Source organism: Catharus ustulatus, chromosome 5, assembly GCF_009819885.2.
Source record: "Catharus ustulatus isolate bCatUst1 chromosome 5, bCatUst1.pri.v2, whole genome shotgun sequence".
Classification (NCBI taxonomy): domain Eukaryota; kingdom Metazoa; phylum Chordata; class Aves; order Passeriformes; family Turdidae; genus Catharus; species Catharus ustulatus.
In genome coordinates, this window is record NC_046225.1 from 68,149,595 (window position 1) to 68,175,590 (window position 25,996).

The 25,996-nt window shown below is 45.1% G+C and overlaps 1 protein-coding gene and 1 long non-coding RNA gene across 6 annotated transcripts in view; both read left to right on the forward strand.

The window, feature by feature from the left end:
* ZFYVE28 (zinc finger FYVE-type containing 28) overlaps nucleotides 1–7,593 on the forward strand; it is a 148,396-nt gene extending 140,803 nt beyond the window's left edge. For all 4 annotated transcript variants that reach the window (XM_033060645.1, XM_033060646.1, XM_033060647.1 and 1 more), the window contains 2 exons: nucleotides 4,248–4,351; nucleotides 5,268–7,593. In XM_033060645.1, coding sequence (XP_032916536.1) covers nucleotides 4,248–4,351; nucleotides 5,268–5,399 — 236 coding nt within the window. In that variant the 3' untranslated portion in view covers nucleotides 5,400–7,593. The remainder of the gene's footprint in view (nucleotides 1–4,247; nucleotides 4,352–5,267) is intronic.
* Nucleotides 7,594–8,955: 1,362 nt separating this feature from the next.
* Nucleotides 8,956–24,182, forward strand: LOC116996795. Of its 2 annotated transcripts, XR_004418026.1 has the most exons (5): nucleotides 8,956–9,086; nucleotides 22,606–22,747; nucleotides 23,381–23,453; nucleotides 23,548–23,690; nucleotides 23,991–24,182. It is a non-coding gene; the product is annotated as an uncharacterized LOC116996795 (long non-coding RNA). The 2 variants fall into 2 exon arrangements; XR_004418025.1 differs by having other exon boundaries at nucleotides 23,548–24,182.
* Nucleotides 24,183–25,996: the final 1,814 nt, after the last annotated feature.

The window sequence follows — 25,996 nt, forward strand, 5'->3', positions numbered from 1 at the left end:
TTATCTTCTTGGTTTTCTAAGGTTAGATGAGACTGTATTAGTTCTAATGCATATATTTAAGCCTAATTAATTTGTTCATCAGTTTACAGTGTCTGATTTTTTTTTTCCCCCTCCATGGTTATGTTCTTTTAAAGCTCCAGTATCTTGGATTTATCTGACTTTTAACTTTAGGAGCAGAAAATGCTTTTAGCTAATGAGATAGCATAGACATGTAAAGGTGAATGCTAAAAGCTGCAGAATAAATAAAAATATTAAAATTTCATTATTGTAATGCAAGATGTTTGAATGGTTAAAGAGCCTTTTTCAGTCTTAACACTATTTAATTTTATCTTGTGCCTTTTCCGTTCTCTAAACCTGTTTCTTATACATTTAAATACTTGTTTCTCTTCAGTTCTCTGCCTCTTTTTCTGTGCATGCTTTTAATGTTTTCTTCTAAAATTTGTATCTGTAGTCTGTCTCATTAATCCCTTCCTTCCCTTCCTCCTCCTCTTTGATGTTTGTGCTGTGGACTTCATCTGTTTCCCAGCAGATTTCTCCAAACTCTCATTGCATGATAAAGCACTGGGCCAATTAGCCCAGGAACAAGGTTCTCCCTCCCTTCCTTGTCCAAATCCCTGAAGCACAGGCAGATAATGCTTTAGAGACTGGATGTTGCTATTTGCTGCAGCATGCAGAGCTAATGGAGCAGCATAGCCTGGAGAAGGACTGTAACATAAAAAGCCTGTGGATGCTGCTGCCCTGCTTCCAGCACATCTTCAGGCTCGTGCTCGGGGTTTAATTCGTGTAACGCACTCTCCACTCCTCGAATTGGAGCTTTATTGCCTCATGAGAGGGCTCTTCAGAGAGGATTTCAAAAGCCTGTTCTATAAAAAGCCTGGTGACTCAATTGCTGATGTGTGTAAGTCAGAGATGCTGCTCCCAACTCTCCCAAGGTTGAGCGAGATGAGGCTGGGGAAGGGAACCAAGGGGTGGGATCCACTGGGGCTTGTGTGGGCTCAGAGAGAATCATCAGGACTTCATCCTTCCTGCCAGGGTGAGCACTGAGGCTCCAGTCCAGGACTGCATTCTATTTCTGAGTGCATAGTCTTAATACACATGACTGTGTTTGTAGTCAGTGTAAGGCCATTTTCAGTCAGCTGGAAGGAAAGGCATTGGGGCAGTGGCCCAAAGTTCCCCATTTCAAATGTTACTTCAGTGCTGCACCACTATGATTTTGTACAAGACATCCCTCTCCTGATTTCTCCCCACACAATGACTGTAGCTGGGTGATGAGGATTAAAGCAATTACATTTGTACAGCATTTTGAATGTTAAAAGCTGTTACATAACCAAGTGTTACTATTTGGGGGTGTGCTGCAGTGCAGCAGATCCTGGTGGAGCAGTTGGGAGGTTGGGAGGGCACTGAAGCCCTGAGGCAATGGGGCAGGGGCTGACTGTGCACCCCTGCTGATGAGTCACTGTCTGGGGAAAATGTGCCCTTTAGCCACCCTACTGACCTGTTAATTTTGTCAATCAGCTGATGTGACACCAGTGTGGAGGCAGAGTCCCTCTGCTGTGGGAGGCTGTTCTGTGCAGAGGGTTGTACTGTTCCAGTGCCTTGCCGATAAGTTGTGAATTATTTTTTACAAAAAACAAAGTTTTCAGATTAATTCATCTGTCAGTCAAGTGATTCTGTAACTGTGAATTATGGATTGTATGATTATTAGTTTAATGTCTTTATTTATCAAAATTTACTGTGTGTGGTTTTTTTGTTTGTTGTTTTGTTGTTGGAGGGGTTGTTTTTTGGTGTGGGTTTTTTTTTCCTGTTTTTTTGTTTTGGGGGATCTTTTGCAGTTATTCTTTCTATTTAACATGGAGGCAAATCCATGCAAGATCAATTAAAAAAATAACTTTTCCAGCATTGCACTTCGAGGGCAACAGCAGAAAAATATTGGGGGAGGAAGAAAAAACAACTGTCTCTCCCCCAAAAAAACTAAAGCAAACAAAAAAAGCCCATCAAAGAAACCAAAGATTAAACAGCTGATAAGAAAACTGCTTTCTGCTGATGAGTTTCAGAGTCTTTGTGGTGGGCTTGTGTTGGCTTAAAACGTGTGTGACCTACCTGTGATGTGAGGGAAGAAGTGGTGACGGCTCCAGCTACTGCAGAAGTGGCACATTGCACTGGGATGCTACAGGGGGTGCAGAAAGGGCCTGTGCTTTGTGGTTTTTCTGTGAATATTAAATTTAGTAGCTATCTGAACCTGGTAGCCCACACTGCAATGCAGTTGGTAAAGCTTCAGTACCTATTTGAGCATCTTACAGAGCCTGCTTCCACCAGATCTGCAGAGGGAGACCTGGTGACACAGAGCTTTAATAACTTCATAATTTTACTGTCTTCAACATGAGTAAGAATCAATGCTAGTTAAATCCTTGAAAACATAATCTATGTAGAGACAAGTTTTAAATGGGAGTATTGTTATTGGTTCATAGTTTTGGTTTTTGGTTTGGATAAATATGATAACCCAAAGGGCCTCCTGGATGGAACACATGGGGATGCTCTGTCAGGCTTGACATGGTTTCAGATCAGAGAAAGTGATGAAAAGTTTTCAAAATCTACATCATCAACTGATATTAGGAGTAAGTTTCACTGGACAAGATACATGTACTGTCTAGGGAGATTGCAGAAAAGGAAAAGAAGTGGAAAGAAAAATCTCTTGGCTCCACTGTTATTAATGCTTGACTTAAGCTGGCAGTCCTACATCTCCCTGCTGCTGAAGGAAGCCCTGCTTTTGAACCAGGAATTTGTGGCCTTGTGTACCCAGAGAACATTTTCTGGTGAACTGTTCTCAGGGATGAGGTGAAGGCTTCTATGTGCAATCTCCTTTTTTTCGACCACATTGGTCATTTCTCTGTGCTTCAGCCTCTGGGTTTGGTACTGGCCTTGTAGGTGTAGCCTTTATCAGACTGCTGTGCTGATTGAAGTGAAGGATAGCTTCCTTAAGCTAGCTCAACCTCTAAAATAGTTTAGAGAGTTGCAAAAGCCAAGTCAAATTCTAAGTTCTCTTTATTTTTATTAATCTGCTTTTTGAGCAGTTTCTTGCATTGAAGGCTATATCCTTTGCACTTTTAGTTTGACAAATGTTGCAATGTGACAAACACATGAAAACTGATCATAGTTATGTTGGAACAAAACAGTGGATTTTTCATTTAATTATCTTTCTGCTCCTAGCTATAGCTCTTTTAACCTCTCCATTAACTGCACCATATATTTTGTTGTTTGATAGTATGCTCCTTGAGGCAGGGATCTTGCTTGTCAGGTTTATAAATCAGCAATTGCATGGCTTGCAAACTGTAAATAATACTCAGAAAGAAGCTGCATACAGGGAACTTGGATAAATACACCCAGCAGTTCATGTTCACCATGTCTATGGATTCCTTCTGGACAGAACTTGCTTTGCACTCATTAGATTTTTACCAACTGACTTAAGCAGTCAGCTTCATCATTTCTGCACTTTTAACTCCAGACTCTTTGGGGTCATGTCAGCCTGTCGTGAGCAGAAACAGCTCGACAGAAGGGAGCCTGATACCTTCTGCCTTGCCAAAACCAAATGATTTCCCTGCTTGTCTTTTATGGGAGGGTGGAGAGCTCACAGGAGATATAAACAACTGAGACATGCTGTTGGTGATAATGGGCAAGTTCTTTCTCTGCTAAGCCTTGTATACTTGATCTTGTGGTTTTACTGTAGTTACTGGTGACTTCCAGTAAGAGTCCTAATAATTTAGCAGATGGTAATCAGGCTTTGGGTTTATTACCTGTATAGTTGCTTGCCTAATTGCAGAAAAGCAGTTGGTCTTTCTGGAGGGAAGGCTGAAGAGGCTGGGAATGATCTCAGCTCTGAGCTTGTTTTGATGGTGGATGGCACTGACAAAAATACTTGTGATCCAGCTCTGCTTTAATAATCTCCTTTATTTTGCTTATCTCCTTTTCCCTGCCACTTGCATTTGACTAAGGTAGATTTTATTTTGAGTCCAAAGCTGTCATGGGCCATCTTAATGCCTCATGTGCTTCTGGCAGAGAAGAGGGGAGTTGAGCCCTCCTGGGCATCCTGAACTCACTCAGCTACTGTTCACAAAGCACCTGGAGAAATGCAGATGAAAGCAGCTGCTGTTATGTTTTATTCTCCCTATTTCCTTGAGGATCTGATAATCACATGTTTGGTTTTATTCCCTTTTGGTTTATGTTCCCTTTTGTTGCTGTGTTTCTGACAGATCCTCCTGACTGGGTTCCAGATGAAGTCTGCAGCTACTGCACTGCATGCAAGGCTCCTTTCACAGTCATCCGCAGGAAGCACCACTGTCGGAGCTGTGGCAAGGTAATGACTCAGTGAGACATGTGAGGAACTGCCCACCAAAGAGAGCAGCAAATTCATGTGTACCACAGAAACCTGGCTGCACAGTAAATGTGCACACTCAGCCAGGGTTCTCAGTTCACTGGTGCTTTTGTGTGCCTGGGCTGCCAGTTCTCACAATGTTCACAAATGGTTGAGGAGGGGTTTGACTTTTATACAGCAGTAAGCTGTACAAAGCTAAAGGCAGAATTCCCTGTTGAGATCCTAGAACACTTCTCACCCCAACACAGAGTCACTCTGGACTACTGCTGTAAGTTCTAATGAGCCAGGGCAGCCTGCACTGCCAGGGGTGATGCACACACAGTTCAGCTGCAGGGACTGTGTGTCCCTTTGCTTTCTTTCCAGACCCGTGCAGGATCACTCTGGTGAGCAGGGCTGCTTCTTTGCAAGTTTGTGGGGGTGGAAGAGGGAGTGAGGGATTAAAAAGCAGTCATGTACCACAGGAAGCCAGAAATCTGCAATCCCATTCTGCTTACTGGCTGCTGTACAAGTTAGAAAGGAAGAGGGTAGAGAAGCTGCTTTTGTTAACCATGTAGCGGACTTGCAGGAGCATGAAATTTGGAGATATTCACAAATATTCCCCTTGTCTTTCTTTAAAACCAAGGGAGAGATGCTGCTTTGCACCTCTGATGGAGCTGCCTTCCCCTGTGACCTGCAGAGGTGGACAGGCCAGCTGTCAGTGCTGGGCACCCTCACCAGAGGGACTGAGCCTGACCAGATAAAATGGTCATTGGGTAGGGATTGCCTGCTGGGGCCCTTCACTTGCTGTACTGAGGATGGTGTTGGTGCCAGCTCATACAGTCTCCCCTCCCTTGAAATCAACTCTGTCCCATCCTGTTCTTGAGAGGAACTGAAGAGAAATTTCCCTCTTGTTTTTCAGATCTTCTGTTCCCGCTGTTCGTCCCACTCTGCTCCATTACCTCGTTATGGCCAGATGAAGCCTGTCCGTGTTTGCACTCACTGTTACATGTTCCATGTCACTCCTTTCTATAGTGACAGAGCTGGTATCTGACATATTAAACTACTGGTGTGTCTCCTGGAGTCTTACATGGACTGATGTATTTGACCTAAGCCAAGAATTAACTTGAAAGAGGGACCCAGTGAGGGTATGTAGGCTTTGACCATTATTATAATTCCATTATTATAAATTTTGTACAGACAGTTTTTATTGCATTTTACTAAGCTGCTAAAGGGAACTACGAAGCGTCTGTAGCTCTGAGGCTACAGTACAGTCTTCCATAAATTTATAACATTAATGTTACGATGCCATATGCAGAACAAATGCACTGTGTGGAAGGAAATAGGGCTCAGAGAATTGAACAGGCATTGCTGCTTATCTTACATGCTAGGAACAGAGTAGCCAGTTAATTAGTCCATCCCCAGCAGATCAGTCCCAAAGCTCAGACACTCCTGTGCCCACTGGAATCCCAGCATGGCTGTGGGCATCAGCACTCTCCCACCTGCTGCCATTTAACTTCCCCATTTCTAGATTTCTGCTACCTATGCTAGGATTAGTAAAAGCAAATCTATTCCAAATCTGTATTCAATATTTACAAAGGCAAAATTTTCAGTGAATCCCACAGGAAGCACTGGAGACCCTAAAACAGTATACTTCTGTTGCCTTTCATTTACTGAGCAGAGCAATAACTCCAAGTTGACTTCTAAAAATTTTTACAACTTCCAGTTCCATAGTTTGGAGTTTTGCAAGTATTTATAATCTGAATCGTTTATGCTAAATCTTGTTAATAAAAGTCTGACACAGAAGTTTGGTTTCTATATCAGCATTTAAAACTTAACAAACTTCAGAGGAAGTGGCTACCAAATAAATTAATTCATATTAAAATAGATTTTTTTAAACAGTTTGGCAGCAAAATTTAGTAGACAAGACAAATGATTTCTCCCATACTGAGGTTTTTTAAAAGGCAAATATGTAATGAGATATCCAAAAGGTCTTACAGAATGGTCAACCAGAGACGGGTACTTGTTATCCACATTTGGCAGAGTAACCATGTAAAATAGTGCATATTGGTACTTCACTCATGCTAACAACTCAGAAGACATTTGTATTTATTTGAAACACCAGGGAATAGTTCTTGTCTCCAGTCAGAGAGGAAAGAAATAAGACTCACACGGATTCATGCTATGATCTTGCACGAACTATTTGCAGTAAGAGCTCCCTGAGCACTGAGGTTTCAAAGGCATTTGGACCTGCTTTGAGTTGGCCACATGAAAAGCAAGACAGTGTGTGCTGTGGTTACAGAGGAAACGAGATCAAGAGCTCTTTGCTGTGCCCCCTTTCCTGACTCGTGGTGTTACACACTGTGTTTCAAAGTGATAAATACAAAAATGGATGGGGAAGTTGTTTGCGGTGTCACGCTCAAGAAAGGTCGTCACTCAAAATGATGAGGCAAAACTGGCCAGTGTTAGGTTTTTTTAAATTTTATTTATTTATTTGGGGACATTCCCTTTGCTCAGTGGTTTACTGTTCAGTGTTAATGAGCCATATAAGGGTGCTGCAGTTTGGCACTACTGTCATTTTGATTCAGATGAAACAGATTCACTTAGTTTCTGTGTAATGCACAAGCCTTATGATGCTGTTTGTAGACAATGTCAGCTCTGATGTGTTATCCTCACTTATTTATATTTTTTATTATTATTAGTTACCTGGAATCCTTCTCATGAAATCCTTGGGTTGGAGTGTCTTCATTCACCAGAGTTTGGAAAGGCATGGGGTTGGGTGATTGGTGGGAGATGGGTTATGTGGTGCAAGCAATGATACTTATTCAGGCTTAAATCTCAGGCTTCACATTGCAATGATTATTGCAGTTTTATTTTTAGGAAAAAAAAACCAGAAAAACACACAAGAAATTTAATGCTTCTTTTATAGGATAAAAAAATTGCAACAAACTTCAATTGTGAAATAAATATGCACAAAAAGTTGCTTCTGTGGAAAAAAATCTTATTTAATGCACTGAATATTTATTTAAGCTTGTTTTTATTTTGTAAATGCTGTAATTCAGAATCATTTCCATAAATATGATATTTAAAGATCTCAGACACTATAGTTTCTTATGTAAATACAGACTCTTATTTCTCTTACTGAAAAGCACAATGACTATATCAATACTAATATACATTTGCCTCAAGGAAGACTTTCATCTTGTAATCTCTTCAGATAATTAAAGTGTCAGGACTTTCTACTTCCATGTGCTGGATTGCTCTTTCATTTTGGGGTATGTTTACATGGAGTGACAGCTGCCATCCTGTCAAACAAACTGGCCTTAACTCTTTCTCACTTTGCAAATGACATGAAAGAAATTAGTTTAAATTTGAAAATGGAAGGCACCCATATAGTGAAGGGGTGGTAAATCAAAGCTTGATACCAGCCTTTCACTAAGCATTGCCTTGTGCTATCTCTGGCCACCAGCTGAAAATCTCCCTTCCCAAAATACCTTATGTCAGTGGCCACTTCACACATCAGGCATGTTTGATCTGCCTGTGTCACACCTGAATAATCTTTCCTGTGGGGGATACAAGTCTGCAATGAAAACAGCTCTCCTTGGATCTCCATGCACAGTTATCCTTGGGAAGCATAAATGTCCAGTGCTGTGTTGTTCTGCCCCCTGTATGAGGTACAGCTGTTAAAAGTCTTATGAGAATTGTCATTTCCAGAGGACTTAATGCTGCATGGCTTTGGGATGCCATTTCAGTGGACAGAAAACGTGTTACAGCTCCATGATGTTGGGAATCTCAGCTTCATTGTTGCAACAATGGGGAAACTTTATGGGAAACCTGCACACAAGTGTAAGATGGCATTTGAATTAACATGCATAATGTTTATGGGCCAATAATGCTGCCTTCAGGTGTGTATGAATAAGTGAACAGTAGAAATTTATCCTAAAGGGACTTTTTAATCAAAAAGGGGATTTATCCAGAATACAATATGTTCTACAGCAGTTTTCCTGTTGGGGATATCACAATGGGAGTGAAGAGGATAATAAGGTAAGAGCAACATTGGCAAAAGTGAACAATAATTCACCTGGTGTTGGACTCTCCTGTAGGGCAGTTCCCTTCTGAATCATTGCTGTTTCCAGGGGGGAAAAAATAATTACAGCAAACTCTGGAGGGATCCTTTCTAGGTCTGTGCAAATCTTACAGCATTTCCAGCTCTCTCTGGGCTTGTAAAAGCAGGTGTGTATCGAGGCTTCCTCTGCAGTGAAAGAAACTTCAGTAAAATGACCGGGAATACCCCTGTCCAGAACATTCCAACAGACTGAAAAACTGTCACACAGCATCTCGGTGAGAGGGAACCTGGATGGAAACGATGGGTGAGGAATGACCTTTGTGTGCATTGTCTGAGCTGAAAGGAAGGAGCAGGGAAGCAGGTCGTGTGTGGTTGTGCTGGTACTCGGGTGGGGAGATGGGAAAGGTGGGCTGTAGGAAAGCCTCAAACACAGCCCCGTCACAGTCCTGCCTGGAGCTGGAGGAGCAGCTCTCAGTGCCTCGCTGAACTCTCAGTTCATGCAGAGGCAAAGCTGCTGGGGCTGCATCCGCTGGTTTCCGTGGCAACCCCGATAGCATCTCTCTGCCAGTGCCAAGACTGCAGCGCTCTGTTCCTGCACAGGCAGGCATGGAGACTCCTGCTTTCTGCTTCGTCAGAGGGATTGTGATGGCTCAGACGTCTTCTTTTGTACCCAAGGTTTGTACTGCTGTCAAAAACTTACTGTGAACTCTTATTTTCTAATGACAGCATTTCACTGAATTATGCTTTATGTTGCTTGTTGGGAAGAAATCATCTCTGTAGGCATCCTTTTGACTTCTTTTGGGGGAATTTAGCTCTTTTTCCTCCTCTTCTTTCACCCTTTACCCCACCCCACAACTCAGCTTTCAGTTTCTGCTGTGTATAAACTAGACCTACTCTGTGGCTTCTGTGGTTATCTTGCACATAGTGAAATATTAAGACAACTCAAGGAGCTTTCATCTTTATTGCTTCCTAATCTTGCCCTTCAAGTTCCCAGGCACAGGCTTATTTCAAACCACTTGGTATCCTTCTACCTGCAGTAGCATCCTGCCAGCACAGGTCCTTCCTGGCTGGCTGAGATGCCATGGGTCTTGCACCAAGGTGTTTAAAGTTCTGCAGTATTCCTTTACTTTGTGGTGGAGAAAGGATAGATCCTAATTCTCAAGTTTTAATAGCTATTAGTAAACTATAGATATTGCCATTTGGCTCTTTTTTCCTTTGCTCTTAAAACAAAAAATGGGACAATAATAGGCCAGAAGGATGAAGAGAAGACTTGTTAAAGCAGCTCTGGAAGTGTGAAGATGATGTTTTAATGAAGTAATTGGTCTCTTTGAAAACAAGCTGTAACTGCATGTGCTAGGAATGCTGGGGCTCATGCATAAAACAAACTGGGCAATTAGTCTTTCATGAACTCATTTCATTTCTTGTTTTCACTAAACATGAAGGCTCTGAAGTGTAAAGAACAATTTTCCCTTATGTTTCACTCAAAGGTATGAAGCTGATTTTTATTCTCAGTTCTTCTCTGCAAACAGCCACCAGCCTGTTGAGGCTCTGACTGAATTTTTCTGCAAAGGGGGAAATCCTGTGTCCAAAGCAGCCAACAATGGGGCCTCTCAGCCTCCCACCCCTGAGGAGCAGTGAGAGGTGGCTGTGGGCACGAGTGACTGCAGAGGGGCTGTTGCTCGTGTCCAGCTGCTGAGTGATGCTCCCATCTGCTCTTTCTCAGGAGCATGAGGTGTCTGACACAGCCCAGGATGTGAGGGACCACCGTGCCTGGGAATGGCAGAGCCAGCAAGCACTGAGCTGTAACTACCTCACAGAGATTTTATTTTCTGAAACTAACCCCAGGCCAGGCACTCACACCACTTAAGCAAGCACTTAAACTCATGGCTTACTCTAGAAAGTCTTATTTATGTATTTCTGCACTTTTACATAGGCCTTCACAATAAAATATTGGTGTTTTTTATTCACTGAGTGAATGATACAAAACAGCAGCAATGGAGGATGCTTGAGGTGACTGCTTTCCACATAATATTTCAGCAATGGCCAGCTTTCAGGTTTTTACCTGGAATTAGGCTGTGGTTTCAATGGGCTTGTCAGTACAGTGAAAGATGATAAGAATTAGTCCTGAATGGCATTTGTACTGGTAACCTCTCATGATGTCCTGTAAAACATGTTAGAAACATATGTCTTTCGTAAGAGGTGTGTCTGAAAATGCTGCTTAAGTGCCTCAGCCTTTTTGGACAAAATTAAGAAGGTTGCCCCTCAGCTTTCCAGGGCTGGGCCAGTGGCTCTGCATGGATTGTCCCAGTCAGATCCTTGGTCATGAGAAGGCATCTGACAGGGGTGCTAAGACCAGTGAGATTATCCTGGCTTTGTAACAAAGGACCTGTACCATGCCACCTTCCTCTGTGTTTGGGAAGCCTCTAAGATCAAATATTGAGATACTTGATAATTATTTTTCCTGGTCAAGATGATTTGAGATTGCTGCTTCACTAGCAGCTTTTCTGTTTATTATGCAGCAGTAAAACCTGCTGGTTTGGGGTTGTTTTGGTTTCTTAAATTGATTTCACTTTCTTTGGCTTATCTGCAGAAAGCTGGAGATTAATAATTGAAGATATAAACAGAAAAGTAATTACTTCAGATTCATAAATATATTTAAAAGAAACTACTCAATGATGCTCTCAAATACTGGGGAATTATACAGTAAAAACTGAACCCCAAGTAGTCCAAAAGTCCTGTGTGTCCATCTCAGAAACATCTGTTTTTGTCTAGGAGGACTTGTAGCTGCTGGAAAGCTACAATTCTTGGGACCACAACTTACAGGTTTGAGCCAGTGATTTTAACTTCTTTGTCTGGAGAGAACTCTTCCTTAATTAAAAAAAAAATAATGAAGGAAATTGCTATACTTCCCATCTAAAGAAACTCTGTTCAAAGAAAATTCAACTAATTTGGTCCAGGGGTCTTGGAACAAAATACAGAGCTACCAATAGTTAATTCAGTGACCTCTTTTATACCCTCTCATTGCCATGTCTTTTAGTTTCTTTCAGGGCAGAGCATCAGCCTTGCTTGGAGAGCAAAGAAGAAAAATTTTGCCCATCTGTACACCTGACAAGTGTTCTTCTCTGTCATGTTTGTTCCTCACATTCTTCTTTCTGCCCTTTCTCTTGCTTTTTATTCTTTTAACGGAATGGTATTGGAGTTAGACTCTGAAGTGAGTCTCAGGGAAAATGTTTCCATATTTTTTCCAGGAGGAAGCATTTGAAATATGGCTGTGTCTAGTGTCTGTCTCAGGTGCCTTGTGAAAACCTCAGGATGCACACTTGCATCCAGATCCTGCCTCCATGCAACTTTTGACTTATACTGGAACAAGAACAAAGTAAAGAATCCAAAGTAAAGTAGCAGTAAAGAATCCAAAATTCAGGCTGATGTAAAGTGGGAAAGTCTAAGGGTGTATTGAGTGCTTACTGAAAGTATCCAACACAAGTGCCAGCCTTTGCCATGGCCAGGCAGGTGCTGCAGCCTTGAGCTGGAGACCTGGGACCTGTCCAGGCTGGAGGAAGAAGCCAAGGAGCTGACAGCCCAAGGGACACCACCCAAAGGATTTTTTCCCCCACAGGCTGTTTAGCTAAAAGTAACTCCCAAGGGAAATGCAAGGTGTTGTCTTACCTACTGCATTGAGGGTATTTTCAGTGAGCTTGGAGAAAAACCCATTGGATGTTCTACTTCTCTCTTCCCACCCAGTGTTAAAGAAACACTATTCCTTGGCAGGTGGAGGGAACAGAAAGACTGTTGTCTTTTGCTCATTAATTATATTTTTACGTGTATTTTCTGCTTGCTTGCTGCAGTAAGAAATAAAAAGAAAAAAAGTGTTTACTTCTTGAAAATCTCAAATTCCCATTAAGCAACAAATAATTCTCATAGTGTATTCTAGTTGCAGAGTACAAATAACTACCAATCATTAAATAATATTAAGTTGTTTTTAAACAGGAAAATCATTAACCCCAAATCAAGCAATTATGAAAGCACTTCCTCTGAGAACAAACAGCTCAGAAGCTGCCGAGAGCACCAGTGCCATGTGATAAAACCCTCTGCCCCATGTGCTGCTCCTGGAGCCTTTCCAGTGCCTTCCCAAGGTTCAGATGTTGTCATAGCATTAGCTGCCAGAGGAAGTCTGTTCTTGCCAAATCGTATCTTCTTGGCTGCTCTGTGCTCTTGTGCTGCTGGTGTTCAGCTCTGTCAGCCTCTGCAGGATTGCATTTGTTTGTGGTATTTATAAAATGGATGAAGCACCTGGCACAAAGGAGCATGGAACTGAATGGGAGAAGGTGTTGAGCAAGTGTCCTGCTAAAAATGTTCCTGGTGTGTTTTGCTGTGAGGGAAAATCCATGGAAGCGATTGAGTGATAGAGTTGCAATCTATTGAATGTGTCAAAGAGATAATGGTTGCAGACACCATCAGTAAATGTCTGCTGTGGGTGCACAGGTCTGGGAAGCTGAGCTCCTCCTGGCAGGGGTCTAATGGGAACCAGCAGCCAGAAGCTGAACCAACTTGAACAAACACAGGTGAGAAAGAAAAGGTTAAATCTCCTGTGCATAACCAGCTGTTGAACAGTGAGCTGATTGTTGTGGTGAACTCTATTCCTATGACCACAAGTATTTTTAACAAACATCAGGTGCTTCTTACAGGCACAGTGGTGCAGCCACCCATGTTGGGACTGAGGCAGAAAAAAGCACTCAGGACTATCCTGTGACAGAGGACAGGGTCCTGGTGATCTCAGTTTATAAATTGGCCCAGGAAGTGACCAAGAGGAGGGATTTCTCTGTGGGCTGATGTGCAGGAGGGATGCAGCAGCACAGACAAAGCCACCCAGTGCTCTCCATCTTCCTGTTTCACCCCAGAGCTAATCCTGCACGAGGGCTGGAGTCACACTGGCATTGGGCTGTTACAACCAGCAGGAAAAGAAAGGTAATAGATCCAACACAAGCAAGAGGGATGCAGGGAGGAATGCACTCCCATTTAGGAACCCAATGTCTAAAGGAGGGGAAGGAAAATCCCTGACCACAGAAAATCTCCCTATGTGCAATTCCTAATCACCTACAGGAATCACTTCCCAGTTTGCCCAGAACAGTTCTCCTGTCCTTGGGAGCTGACTGTGATTTCCTGTAGTGCTCATTGAAACTGGTGTCATGCTGAACACATCACAGTTCAGGCCAGGCTGGGCTCTGGGTTCCATCAATGTGTCATGTGTGGGAGCTGAGCATGGCTGCAGCTCCTGCTTGCAGCTAGAGAAGAAATGATCCTTCTGCTCTGTTTTCCTTCACAAATGCTGGACACAGAGCAGCAGGTTTGCCTGAGGAACCAGGCACAGAACCACAGTGGCCAGCCCTGCACAGACCTTACAGTGAGGTACAATGGAAGATGGGAGTAAACTTTTTTTTTCTTTACACAAGGATTTATTCATAACCTCACCCAGCTGTGCAGGACTGGAGGGGAGAGCCATGTCTTTCCTCCACCTGAGTATGAAAAGTGGCTCCTGCCCCTCCACCACTTCTGCTGAGCCCCTGTCCCAGTCCATCCCTTCAGACATGCTCAGGATGAAGGGGCTGTTGTGAGTATTTGTTTGGGCTTCACAGCAGAGATGTTGCAACACTGTACTGCAGTAGAACCTGTAGGATTTGGTATAGTAACTCCTTCCTCAATCTAACCTTGTACAATGCACAGTGTTCCTGATCTTCCCTGCTGACCACAGTACCAGCATTGGTTATTGTGCCCTCACACTGCTGTAGGTATGTTATCTCCATCCTACAGAAGATCTTATTAAAATACTCAGGAACAGAAGATCAGCTCATCCTGTCCTGCTATCTCAAGCATCCATGAATAATCCCTTTCATAAATCACTTGTATCTTATCACAGAGGTAAGTACAGTTCTTTTTACTATACTCAGACCTTAATCTTCTCAGTACACCAAGGGTTTTAGAGATGCTGAAGTCTCCAGACCCTGATGTTTTAGTGGTCCTCTGAAGCTTAACCTTGGATCTCTGAGTCAGTCATCCCTGTTCCTGCTGCATGCCAGGGGACCTTTTGGTCCCTGCCTGGAGCCTTATTTAGAGATATGTCTGGTGGGAAGAAGAGAGTAGGAAATGCCTGTGCTGCTGTACAGAAGGGTGTTTTGCCATGTACACTGAGGATGGCTCTGCACCTGGGATACCTCCAGGCTTCAGCTTGAAAATCACAGCTTCTCTTGATCCTCTGAAAGTGATCAGTGTCCTGTAGGTTCCCTTTCCCTCTGGTAGTCTGCTGTTGTCTAGAAGTGGTCTCTGGCGTTCATTTTGCTTGTTAAAACTTGCTGGATGCATCAAGCACAGGTGCTTTAAGGTGGACCTTTAAAGAGTAAATTCTGGTTTCACCTCCATCACTCTCACTTGAGGCTGTAGCTCCATGCCAGCAGGTGTTTATAACACTGTGGGGCAGCTCAGCTCACCAGGGTGCTGAGTGCTGGCTCACTGGTGTGTGTCAGCACACCTGAAATGGTGTGGGGTATCTAAAATCTGCTTCCAGGGACTGTCTGGGGAACTAAGTCACTGTACTAGGCTGGGGGTGTAGGTCATGCCTGCAGTGTGGAGCACAGTGTTTGTGTCTTGGTATCAGTTTCTCCTTTTGGTAAATGCAGCAGAGATTGATGGGTTTGTTTTGCTTAGGTGGTAATGAAGCAGTTAATTGCACTCGGTAATGACTGTCTCTGCCCAGCTGCTCAGGGAAATATCTTAGAGGCTTGCCCCACGGATCCTGGGCTGTGTAAGCACATCCAAGCCATCACTCAAATCCCTGTCCGCTCAGCTTTCCAAGCTCCCTTGTTGATTGTTTTGCTCTTTCCAAACACGTTTTATCTCCTTGTTTCACCAGCCCTCCGTGCTGAATGTGGTGTGCAGGGATTGGCAGCAGGAGCGGTGCCAGCGTGGGCTCCTCCTGGTCCCGCAGGTGCAGGAGGTTGTGCTGCTGCCCGGTCAGTGCATCCCCGCCGTGCTGGGAGATGCCCGGAGCGGCTCCTCGCTGTCCCCGGCTCTGCGGAGCCTCTGCTGGGCCGTGACTGATCTGCACAGGCTGAAACATTTCCCTTCCTTCCCGCCTTCACCGATAGTCCCCTGTCCCCCTGCTCTGATGGAGCATGAACTGCCACTCCTGTATTGCATCCACCGCATCCAATAGCTACAAAGCTGGGTTCTTTTTCTTCATTGGGACTTCTAAGTATTTTTAAGGCCCATTTTAGCATCCATCTTCCATCCAAAGAAACATGTCATATTTAAAATGCTGCAAATCTGTTCTTTCCAGTTCTTCTTGCCAAATCACAACTTTTCCCCTTTAATGTCCCAGCCGCGCGGGACAGGGAGCAGGCAGCGCTGTCACAAGCCGGGCTGCTCACCTGCTGTCACAGTAATCAGCTTTTTAGGTCAGTGCTGGAGCTGCGTGGAAGCCGATTGTGTTTGGGGGGTGCGCACCGAGTCCTTCCATCCTCTGCTCCGTGTCACGCAGGAGCCTTAAAGCCAGCGGAGAGCACAACATTTGGGTCAAATGTGAGCGGTTCAAGTGCTGAAAGCTTTCCCGCCTGGCCCAGGGGCAGGGATCTCGCTGTCCCCCGGGTCCCCAGCGGGTACGGCTGGCACCCGGTGCTGGGGTCGGGCACCACCAGCGCCTCGGAGCCTCCGATCCCCCAGGACAGCACTGAGGGCGGTCCCAGCGCTCCCCAAGTGAGAAATCAGATTTCCAATGCTCCGTGAACCCATAGGACAGCACGGTGTGCAGCGTGAAGCCGCCGAACCTCGCGGGGAGCGAGCAGCTTTCCCGGCTGGGTTAGAGCAGCGATTCGTGTTTTCATGCCCAAGCCCTCTGGACAGAAGGCAGCGGCGCTTGTCCCCTGTGCCAGGCACGGCTCCCGGAGAGGATGGTGTGTCCCCCAGCGGAGGGTTTGTCCCCCAGCCGATGCTCGCTCGGTGTCCCGGCGCGGGCCGGGCCTGCGGGCCGTGGCGGCGGGCGCGGCGCAGTGTCGGTGTGACCCCGTGCGGCCGCCGGGCGCAGTGCGGGCCGGGCCGCGGGGCCTGCGGGGCTCGGCGCCTGCCGAGCACGGTCCCGGAACCCATTAATAGCCAGCCCCACTTAAAAAAAAAAAAACCAAAAAAACAAAAAACCAACAGAAACAAGCAAACAAAACCCCAGCTGGTTCAGCGCCAGGCTGCCAGTGCTGCCAGAGCTCATCCCTCGCCTTGGTCCCCTCAAAGCCCCTCAGCCCGGGCACTCGCCCCCCGCCGGGGCTCCAGTGCTGTTTGCCAATTAAGATGGAAATGCCAGCAAGCCCCTTAAGTAGCCTGGCCTCCAGATCCCCTTGGAATTGCGGCTGGGTATGAGAGGCCGTTTTAGTGTTTTCCCATTCTCAAGCCGTCTAGAAATGGAAATGGGCAGCTGGGGTCGTTTGGGCAAGAGTCGGTGCCCAAAGCAGCTGCTCTTGAGTTTCCATGGCCTGGCTGTGCCTGCAACCAGCCCTCATCCCTCTGTGTGTGGCTGCCTCATCCCTTTCCTGGCTCTGTAAGGGTGAGGGCAGGAGATTTGCAGTTCACCATCTCGGAGATGACAACTGTGCCCGCCTCGGCTGATGTGGGAATCTGCTGGAGACTCTGGGCTGAAAAATCCGCTCAGCCACTGGAACGATCACAGTGGCTTGTGAACATCTACAGAAGCACATCCTAGGCAAGGTTTGGAAGCGTGTGGAGCGGGACAGCCTGGGCTGGTGTTGCTCCTGCAGTGCTGTGACAGCTGAGAACAGAAACCAGCTCTGAATGATTTGCAGTTTAATCCTCTGATTTAGAGTCTGGAGAGTGCAAGAGTGTGTCTGCTGTGCTGTCCTTGCCAAGGCTCTGTTTTATATCCTGTCCTGGGGTGGGAAGCAGGAAGGAACTCTGCTTTTCTGCTGCCCTGTCACAAATCATTGGTTTAGGGCTGATTTTCCTTACAGTTTTCCACTTGTTTCTCTTCCTGCACTTGTCAGGGGTCTGCCTCATGGTTTTTGGTTCATAGGTTCAGGGAGCAATAGAAGGGCAAGAGATTCCTCTTGGAGGGCATCCCGATCCAGGGAGGAGCAGTAGCCATGCAGAATTGGCCATCCCTGTGTGTTATACTTGTGACCATCTTTGCATGGCTTCTACTGAAACTCAGCATGACATTTTACACCCACCCCACGACAAGATCGCCTCATGACTGCGTGATACCAGGAGAAACAAGCAGGATGAAACTTCTCAGAAGAATGACATTTCAAGGCCTCCCAAGGCTTGTTTGTTAATTTATGCTGACAAGTATTTACAAAAATTTCCATGCAACCAGCCCAGAACGTCCTGCTGTCTCTGAGTGTGCCATACGGTGCAGTGCTCAGCTTCTGCTCCAGAAGCATCTGTGCCGCTGGGCACAGCACGTGGGACCAAGGCGCTGACCATGAAAACCTGGTGAGCAGCTGCCGTGGCAGAGTGGGGCCAGGCTGCCCTGCAGGGCTCCTGCACGCCACTGATTAAATACCTCAGCTCTTCCTTCCCCTCCACTTGGAAATCTCACTGTTAACTTGACTTAAAGCCTCCCTGTGGGTTTGCAAACTTGGAGAAAATTTTTTTTCTACGAGATGAGTTCTCCTTGCCAAGAAGGTTTTAATAACTCACCATGAAATTTATAGAGTTTAAATTTAAACCACACGTGGGAAAGTGGAGCTGTAACAGTTTAATCCAATTTAACCTTGAGCGATCCATTCCACAGCACTCACGCAGACAGTTCACACCACAAGCAAAATTCCTCTGTGGGGTGGCAGACAGCAGCTCCCTCATCATGTGAGTGTCCTTTCCAAAGCACAGTGGACCAGGCTGGGCCATCTATGTCCCTGTTTCCTTCTCCTGCAAGTCTCCCCTTGGGAGCAGCAGGAATCTGATGCAGCTTGGAGTTGGGGATACCCATAGGCAGAAGCTAAGTCTTGTTCTAGCTGTCATGTTTTCTTTCTTATGCTAAAGAATATCCTTTTCATGCCATGTCCTTTTCATGTCCCATCATAAGAAGAAGGCACATTTCACGAGTGACCATAAAATGCGTCTGGTTGGGGAAGCAATCCGCTGGGAGTCTTCTCCGTACTTTCCAAGGAGAGGAGGTGGGAAAGTTTCATTGCCAAATCAGCTAGATAATGAAAAGTTTTATTTCCATTGGCCTGCTTTGTCTTTTGTAGCAAAATCAGTTTTATATCACCACTGTTCCAGTGTGGAGACCTGAAAGACCAAACATACATTCCTAGCACAAGTCAGATATAGGATTGGCAAAAGTCTGTTGAGTGGGGATGCAAAATGCCTCAGCCCTGGGAGGATGCAGTGACTGCATTCAGAGGTGTTTTGATGGCTTAAACCTGGAAGGGCTCTCTCATGGTGTCCAGCTAAGGTTAGGAAATTCAACACTGAGCAGCTGAAGGTGCCTTTACACATCATATGCGCCCACAGCAGTTGTGGCTGTTCTAGTAACAAGAACTACACTGATTAAGTCTGTATTGCAGTCCATAGCAGGCTGTGCCTGTTGGAAATGGCCAGACATGATGATTTTCTGGGGTGGTCAGGTGGAGACCAGAAATCCAGACTAGAACCATCATGGTTGACTTAAAGCTTCGAGGAACCATTGCATGAATGGCAATGCTGGTTCTGATCCAGCTGTGTCTGCTGTGTTTCTGAACAACTACTTTTGGTGCTGCTCTTCTTGGTGGCATCTCAGCCAAAAAAAGGTAGCAGCAAACTCTGCTTTTCAGACTTTTATTCTTTTTCTCTGGGCTTGTGCAGAAGATCATCCAATAATTTGCTTTGGTGAGATCTGCTTGTGTGCTCTGTTTCTGGATAGAGGGATACTCATCAGATAAATATTTTTAATATGCATTAGATATGACGTGGAGAGACCAGAAATGAGTTTCATGCCATGTTCCCAGATGAGTAGTTTCCCAGGGAGGTTGGCTGCTGCCTGTGCAGCTCAGGTTGGAAACTTTGATTGAAAAAGAAAATATTCCCAAAACTGGATTCCCTTGCAGCTTGCCAGGTATACCAGGCTGACTCACCAAGGCGGAGGTTTCCAGAATGACTAATGACTGAGCAGGCATTGATTTTTGCCTGTCTAATGGGCACATCTTACAAAGTCTACAGTTTCCAGACTGGGTGGGGTGCTTGCCCTTTGAAAATCAGATCCATGTATTGTGTATCGAGTTGACTGCACCAAAAAAGAAACCACAACCTTGAGACCTGGTAAGCGTGTCCATGGTAGGCTCCAGGCTGCCAACAGCAAGGTGCTGAGGCAGCTACTAAAGTTGCCCTCATGTGTTCCCATGCTTCATTGCTGGCATGTGCAGGACCTCAATTACAGACCAGACTTCTCAAAGCCTTGTGTCTTCATGTAAAGGGCAAATATACTCCCTAAAATGGAGTTTCCTTCCTTTTTTTTCCCCTTATGAGGGTAATATTTGTTCTCCTATTGCCATGTTTCTGCTCTTGATGAGCATATCAAGTTCTATATGCTTAGTCCTGGCTGCATGATGCTTGAAGTTGCTCTTGACCAGTAGCTTGATGTCAGCTCCATAGGAGACAGGGCAGACACTGAGGTTATTGTGAGAGCAAAAGCTTTGTAACATTATATGTTATTTCTCATCATGGCTGTGATTGTTCATTCCTGAATTCCTGTCACAGAAGAAATACAGAAGTTAATCAGGTTTACTCTGACACCAGACTCTCTGTTGAGCACCTAGACAACAGTGGCTTCACACCTGATCCAGGCTGAGGTATTCAGCTGTGGGAGTGGAGAGCACCCAGCTCTGGATTGTAAATCTGCCAATCAAATCCACTGCCCTACACAATTGTGTGTGTTTATGGATGTTTTAAAGCTGATTTTCCTGAGCTGGGGCAGCAGGGAGAGTTGGGCACAGTCACAGTGCACTGGTGATACCAAGAGCATCCAAATAGCCTTGGCAAATATGACTGTGATCAAACCAAGCAGTGTTTTGTGGTCTGTGCACTGCACCAGCAGCTCATCAAACTCACCTTTTCCTGGGAATAAAAGTCTAGTCTCAGGCAATGAAGGAGCAGGAGAGCATTAGGCTTTTAAGAAGCAGACTTCAGAGACTGCATCCTCAAATTTTCTGCCATTTAAAATGTTTCCCTAAGGTTTTACTGCATGTAAATGAAATGATAATTACAATATTTTAATCCAATTAGCTCCCTTCATGATCTGGCAGGTGCAAATTGGAGATGGATCATACTTCTTCTTGCTGTGGATTATGCCTGGAGCCTCCTTAAAGCTGCCGTCTGGCCCTGTGTGTACACGCTGTACAGCGCGTGTTACGGGGGGACTGCAGTGAGGTCCTAAATTATGTATGGCATATGAATTATTGCTGAAATGCATCACTGAGACTTCACTCATCGAACGTTTCCAGCTCCATGTGAGCAGCATGGGAAAAGCCAAGTATTTGCCTGTGGCATGGGCAAGGTTTTCGTTTACATGGATTTAAAGAGTGCGTGTCGCTGATAGAGTCACAGGTCACCCGGAGTTAACTTAAGGCATTCCCTACATCTTGAAGATGTATTTTGCAAGCTCTCATCTGATTAGCATGGAAATTACACTGGGATTTCTAGTGAAAATGGGGACAGAGATGAAAAAAATTGTATCTTGATATGTTATTTAAAAACAGAGAAACTCTTTGAAGACCAGTGCAGCTGCCCTTTCTCAGGCACATCTACCAGTTCATGTCAGGGAGAGCATCCCCTCTTCTTCTGCTTATCACTACCAAGCAGGGAGCAGGGAGCTCACCCTCTGCAAGGCAAAGGAGAGGAACGCCTGCAGTGAGGGCTCTGAGCATGGGCTAGGCTGGCAGCAACCGCTGGAGGACAGTTTCACACAGGTTTTCCTAACACCTGTGGATATGAGTAAGTTAAAAATGATGGAAAACTGCCTGTTAGAAACCCCATTCCAGACTGTGTCTTTGAGTAACAGTAGGGTTCTTGTCCCATGGCTCTGTCCTGATGTGGCCCTGTCACCCCAGGGACGCCAAAGGGCATCGAAAGGATGAAGGAAATGCTTCTTGACAAAACCTGTGCAGTTTTTCTGGCAGCGTTACATCATTCCAGAAGTAAAATGACAACTTTTCTTTTACTGCTTTATTTTATTTTATTTTATGGAAGTGACTGCCTTTGCTGAGAAACAACAGAACCTCCAGATGAGCCAAGTTAAATTACACAACTGTCCCTTGAACATTCTGGGCTGCACTGGCTGGACACCCACCTTTACTGCATGGATGAGATGAAGGATAACTTCATCATCTTTGACCTATTTTGGATGGAGAAGTGTTATTTATTTTGCCATTTATGTTCGGATTTCCCCTTGGAAATGTGCCAGTCTGTGCTGAATGAAAGCTCTTATGGGACAGAAAAATCTTCATTTCTTTTAAAAGAAGGACTCAGTAAATATATTTCAGAATAAGGTTTCTTTTGATACTTGCTTTTCAAATCCCTGAGTGTTTCTATACCTCCATAATCTTCCATCTTCAGAGAGGTGGAAAGGGAATTTAAAACTGCCTTTCCTCTAGCACCAAGATCCAACAGCAAAGACAGTGCTTGTCAGTGATGGAAGAGGAGCCAAGCCCAGGGAGAGGCTGGAGCTGAGCTGTGAGGAGCAAGCCACAAATTACATTAAATAATAACTGAAAATAAAACAAAAGGCACTGAATGTTTTCAAACAAACTGGAGAAAATTAGTTTTGTACAAAAAAAAAAAGTCCTGCTGGCAGCAGTTTACTCTGCTGTTAGCTGTGTAGATGCTCTGTGGTGCAGTACAGCCCTACCTTTCCTTTCCAAGGGGTGGGGAATGCTGTCACCTTGAGCTGAGACTGAGATGGGGGAGGCTGTTTGATCTTGTGGTTTGTTGTCCTCCACTTCAGCTGCAGTTCCCCAGTGTCAGACTGACTCCTCCCTGACCCTCCTCAGATGAGGTACAAATTGGGGATGTTAAGAAGCAATTTTGCCTGAGAAGGTCTTTGCTTCTGTGGGAGGAGATCTGGTGGTGAATGTTCAAATAAGGTTTGGGTTTGCAGTCCTTAACTGCCCCACGATGTTAGTTGGTTTGAGTTCAGCACTTGATCTACACATTAATTTTTCAGCATGAAAGCACAAAGCACAAGAAGCAGAAGCCTTGGCAAACTGAGGACACCCAACCTGGGAGAGAGAGAAAATTTCACATGGTTTGAGAAACCAGAGCCAATAGAAAATCAGGAGTAAGGCAAGGGGCAGGGGCAATGAAAGGTAAGATTTTCTCTGGATAAGTCAAGTAAAAGAGATTTGAGACCCTAAGCAGTTTAGTGAATTCAGTTGATGTCTGCCTATAAATTCATGTCCTTAATAATTTATATTGAAAAATGGAAATGAAACAGGTTTGGAAGAAGATATTTTTTGTTTTGTTTTGGGTCTTTTTGTTTTATTTTGTTTTTGCGGGTTTTTGTTTGGTTGGTTTGGTTTTTCTTTGTTTCTGCTAACATAATGGGGGTCTACTCCAGGCCTCCTGCTGGGAGGGCTTTAGGAGGAGATGGGTTAAAACAGCCTTTTCTCTGGAATGGGTCCCTGTGGAATCACTCTAACTTTGAGGTTAGAGACAAACTCTGTACTCATCAACATTTTGGGGGTGGGGGAACAAATCTTCTCTTTGAGCAAAGAAGTGGCCACTTGTTTGCTTGCCATGTGATGGCTTGAGCACCTCTGCTCATTTGAAGCATCTCCTTAAAGACAGTGCCCAAAATGTCACCTGCAGGGTAAGGCACAAGACAGTATCAGGCTTTGTCTTCCCTGTGTTACACATGAAACTAACATGGATGCCAAAATAGTCGTGTTTCCTTGGTCCCTGGAACTCCCACAATCACACTGGCGTTTTCCCTACATCAGTTATTCAGGAAAAAGAAAACCCCTCAGAGCCACGTTTCTGTGAGAACAGCCTTTGCTGGAAGCAGCTGCTCAGGTACATCCCCCAGTGATGCCCCTCAACAGCAGAGGCTGACGGTGACTTTTTAGTGGGACATGAATGTTTGAGCAGTTTCTCATTCCCATTACAGACCTCCTGTATTCTCCTGGAGGCCTCCCTCCTTTCCTTGCTCCTCTATTTACTGCTGCTGAACTGCACTTCCAGGTGTTGCCAAAAGACCAGGACACAGCTGTGGTCACAAAGGTGGAGAAAACACCCTGGCCAGCACACCAGGTGAGATGGCAGAAGCAGCACTACCACAACTCCCTTCCCACCTCCTTGTTCAGCTGCTTTGCTGCCCAGAATGTCATACAAAAAACAAAACCAACCGCAACTACCAAAAAAACCCCAACAACCCCCAAAACAAAACAAACAACTAGGGAAAAAAAGGGGGGAAAAATGCTGCTCTGGGCAAGGCAAAATTACTCATCCCCCAGTCTGGGCAGGAAAGGGGGAGTGGGCTGAAGGTCATTATATACTGACAGAGCAAGTTTCTGGGTACTTGGATGCGTTTTTGCTTCTTCCTTGCCCCAGACTTGTCAAGAGATCTGCAGAAGTTTGATGTCTTTGAAGCTGTTTCCTCTTGCTCAAGCCGCCCGACGTTGGCCGCACGGGCTCTGACGCAGCATCGCGGTGCCACAAGCGCTGTCGCAACCCTGCTGAGCTCCTGCCCATCCTCTGGGAACCCAGCACTGCCTCTGCGAGGCTCCTGTTGGAAAAGAAAACAGTCTGGTACTGACCAGAGAGAATGAGGGAGGGATGAGGGCATTGTGGGATGCCTGAGGTAACTGGGGAAGATGGAAGGGCTTTAGGTCCTTGTTTATTTATGTTTTACAGCAGTGGGGAGCTGGGAGTTTGGTTCTGCCTGAACATTGGCCCTGAGAGTAATCTGGCTGAGTTTGGGAGCAAATAATCACTGTGCTCCCTGATTAAATCCTTAACCCCAGACAGGCCTCTCTGCTTTAACTCTGGTCCCAAAATTGACATCTCCCCGCTGCAAAAAGTGGCTGCATAAATGTCCTACGGGAGTGGTCACACATCTCTGGAGCTGCAGTCATCTCGCACAGACGCTTCCCTCTCTCCACTGACTATGTAGGAAAACTGGGGTGCCTCCAGGTGGCAGCCCTGTCCACTCTAAACAGGGGTTTATTTTTCCTTGAGATTATAAGGAAACATCGGTAGTGGAATTAACTTGTGATTCAGCCCACCTTAGCAGCACGGTGGTTGGACAATACTGGATGTGCCAGTGCTGATGCTCTTGCTTTCATACAATGATCCAACACCTGCAGGAGTCATCCCAAACAAGAAGATGTGGGCTTTGGGCTGTGCCAGCCTGTGGACAGAGGGAAGGATTGCAGGATTGATGTTGCTGCCTCCACAGCAGCCTTGGTCCTGCCCAGGACCAGGCTGGCAGGAATCACAGGCACAGAAGGATAAGCACAGGTCTTAGTGATTGAAGCATTCAATTTACTGGTTAAAGGTCAGAGCCTGGAAATACAACACAAGAATGTAATTAGATAAACAACCCCTCCCACCAAGAAGTGTGGGCTTGGTCCTGCAATGAAGTGACTGCTACCAGCAGCAAAAAGCAGCCTTCTGGCACTGTTTCGTAAAGTCCCCATAAACCTGGTTTTGTGCTTGAAAACACCCAACAGCTACTGGGAAGGGAGAGGTGGACAGTTCAGGCTGCAGACAGCTCTGCTCCATCAGCATTTATGTGGTCAGGCACCCACAAGCAACTTCTCAGTAACAAGTCAGAAATCTGTGGGTAGTGACTGAGAGGCTCCTTGAAAAACTTGAACTTGATCCCTTTGTGGATCAAATCAACAACACCTTGAAGGGCTTCTTAAAGGGGTTTTAAAGAGCAATAAAACATTTACAAGTTGACAGGAGTAATGAAACTTGGGTGTTCCCAAAATCTACAGCTCAGTTTCTATTCCCAAAAGAAGGATCAAAATCCAAATGTTTTGAGGATTTAGCTAGCTTATTGCTCACAGGTGCTTTATGGTATTCAGGAAAATGCCCTCCTTTCTCACCAGAAGTTAGACTTGTAGGCTGAGCTTGCCGAATTTGAATTTTCCTTTAATGCAGTAAAAAAGCAGCACAAAACTGCTCTCTGAATTTGGGTTAGTCTAAGGATATAAATCCCTTTTATTTATACTTTTAATTAAGGATGAGTTTTTGTTTCTGTCACAATGCACAGAATTATTTCTACATCATATTTGAGACTTCCAGCAGAAGAGGTTAACTAATACTGTGAACTCATCCACCCAGGGGAGCTCTGCATTAATGTGGTATTTAAGGGGGGAGATCAAAGCTTTGATACCAAATGAAATGCTATTAACAGTTTTGCACAAGCAAAAACCTTCAAGAAATTTCAGTGCAAGATGTTGGCACTGAGAAATTACTGTAGATGGGGGAAAAAAAAGGTGGCTCCATCCCAGTGCTGCATTTATTCAGTGGTCAAAGCGAGGGCTGACAGTAGCAAACTGGTCACTGATAGTAGTGGATGTTTGGGCCATGGTCAAGGCTGTAATGAC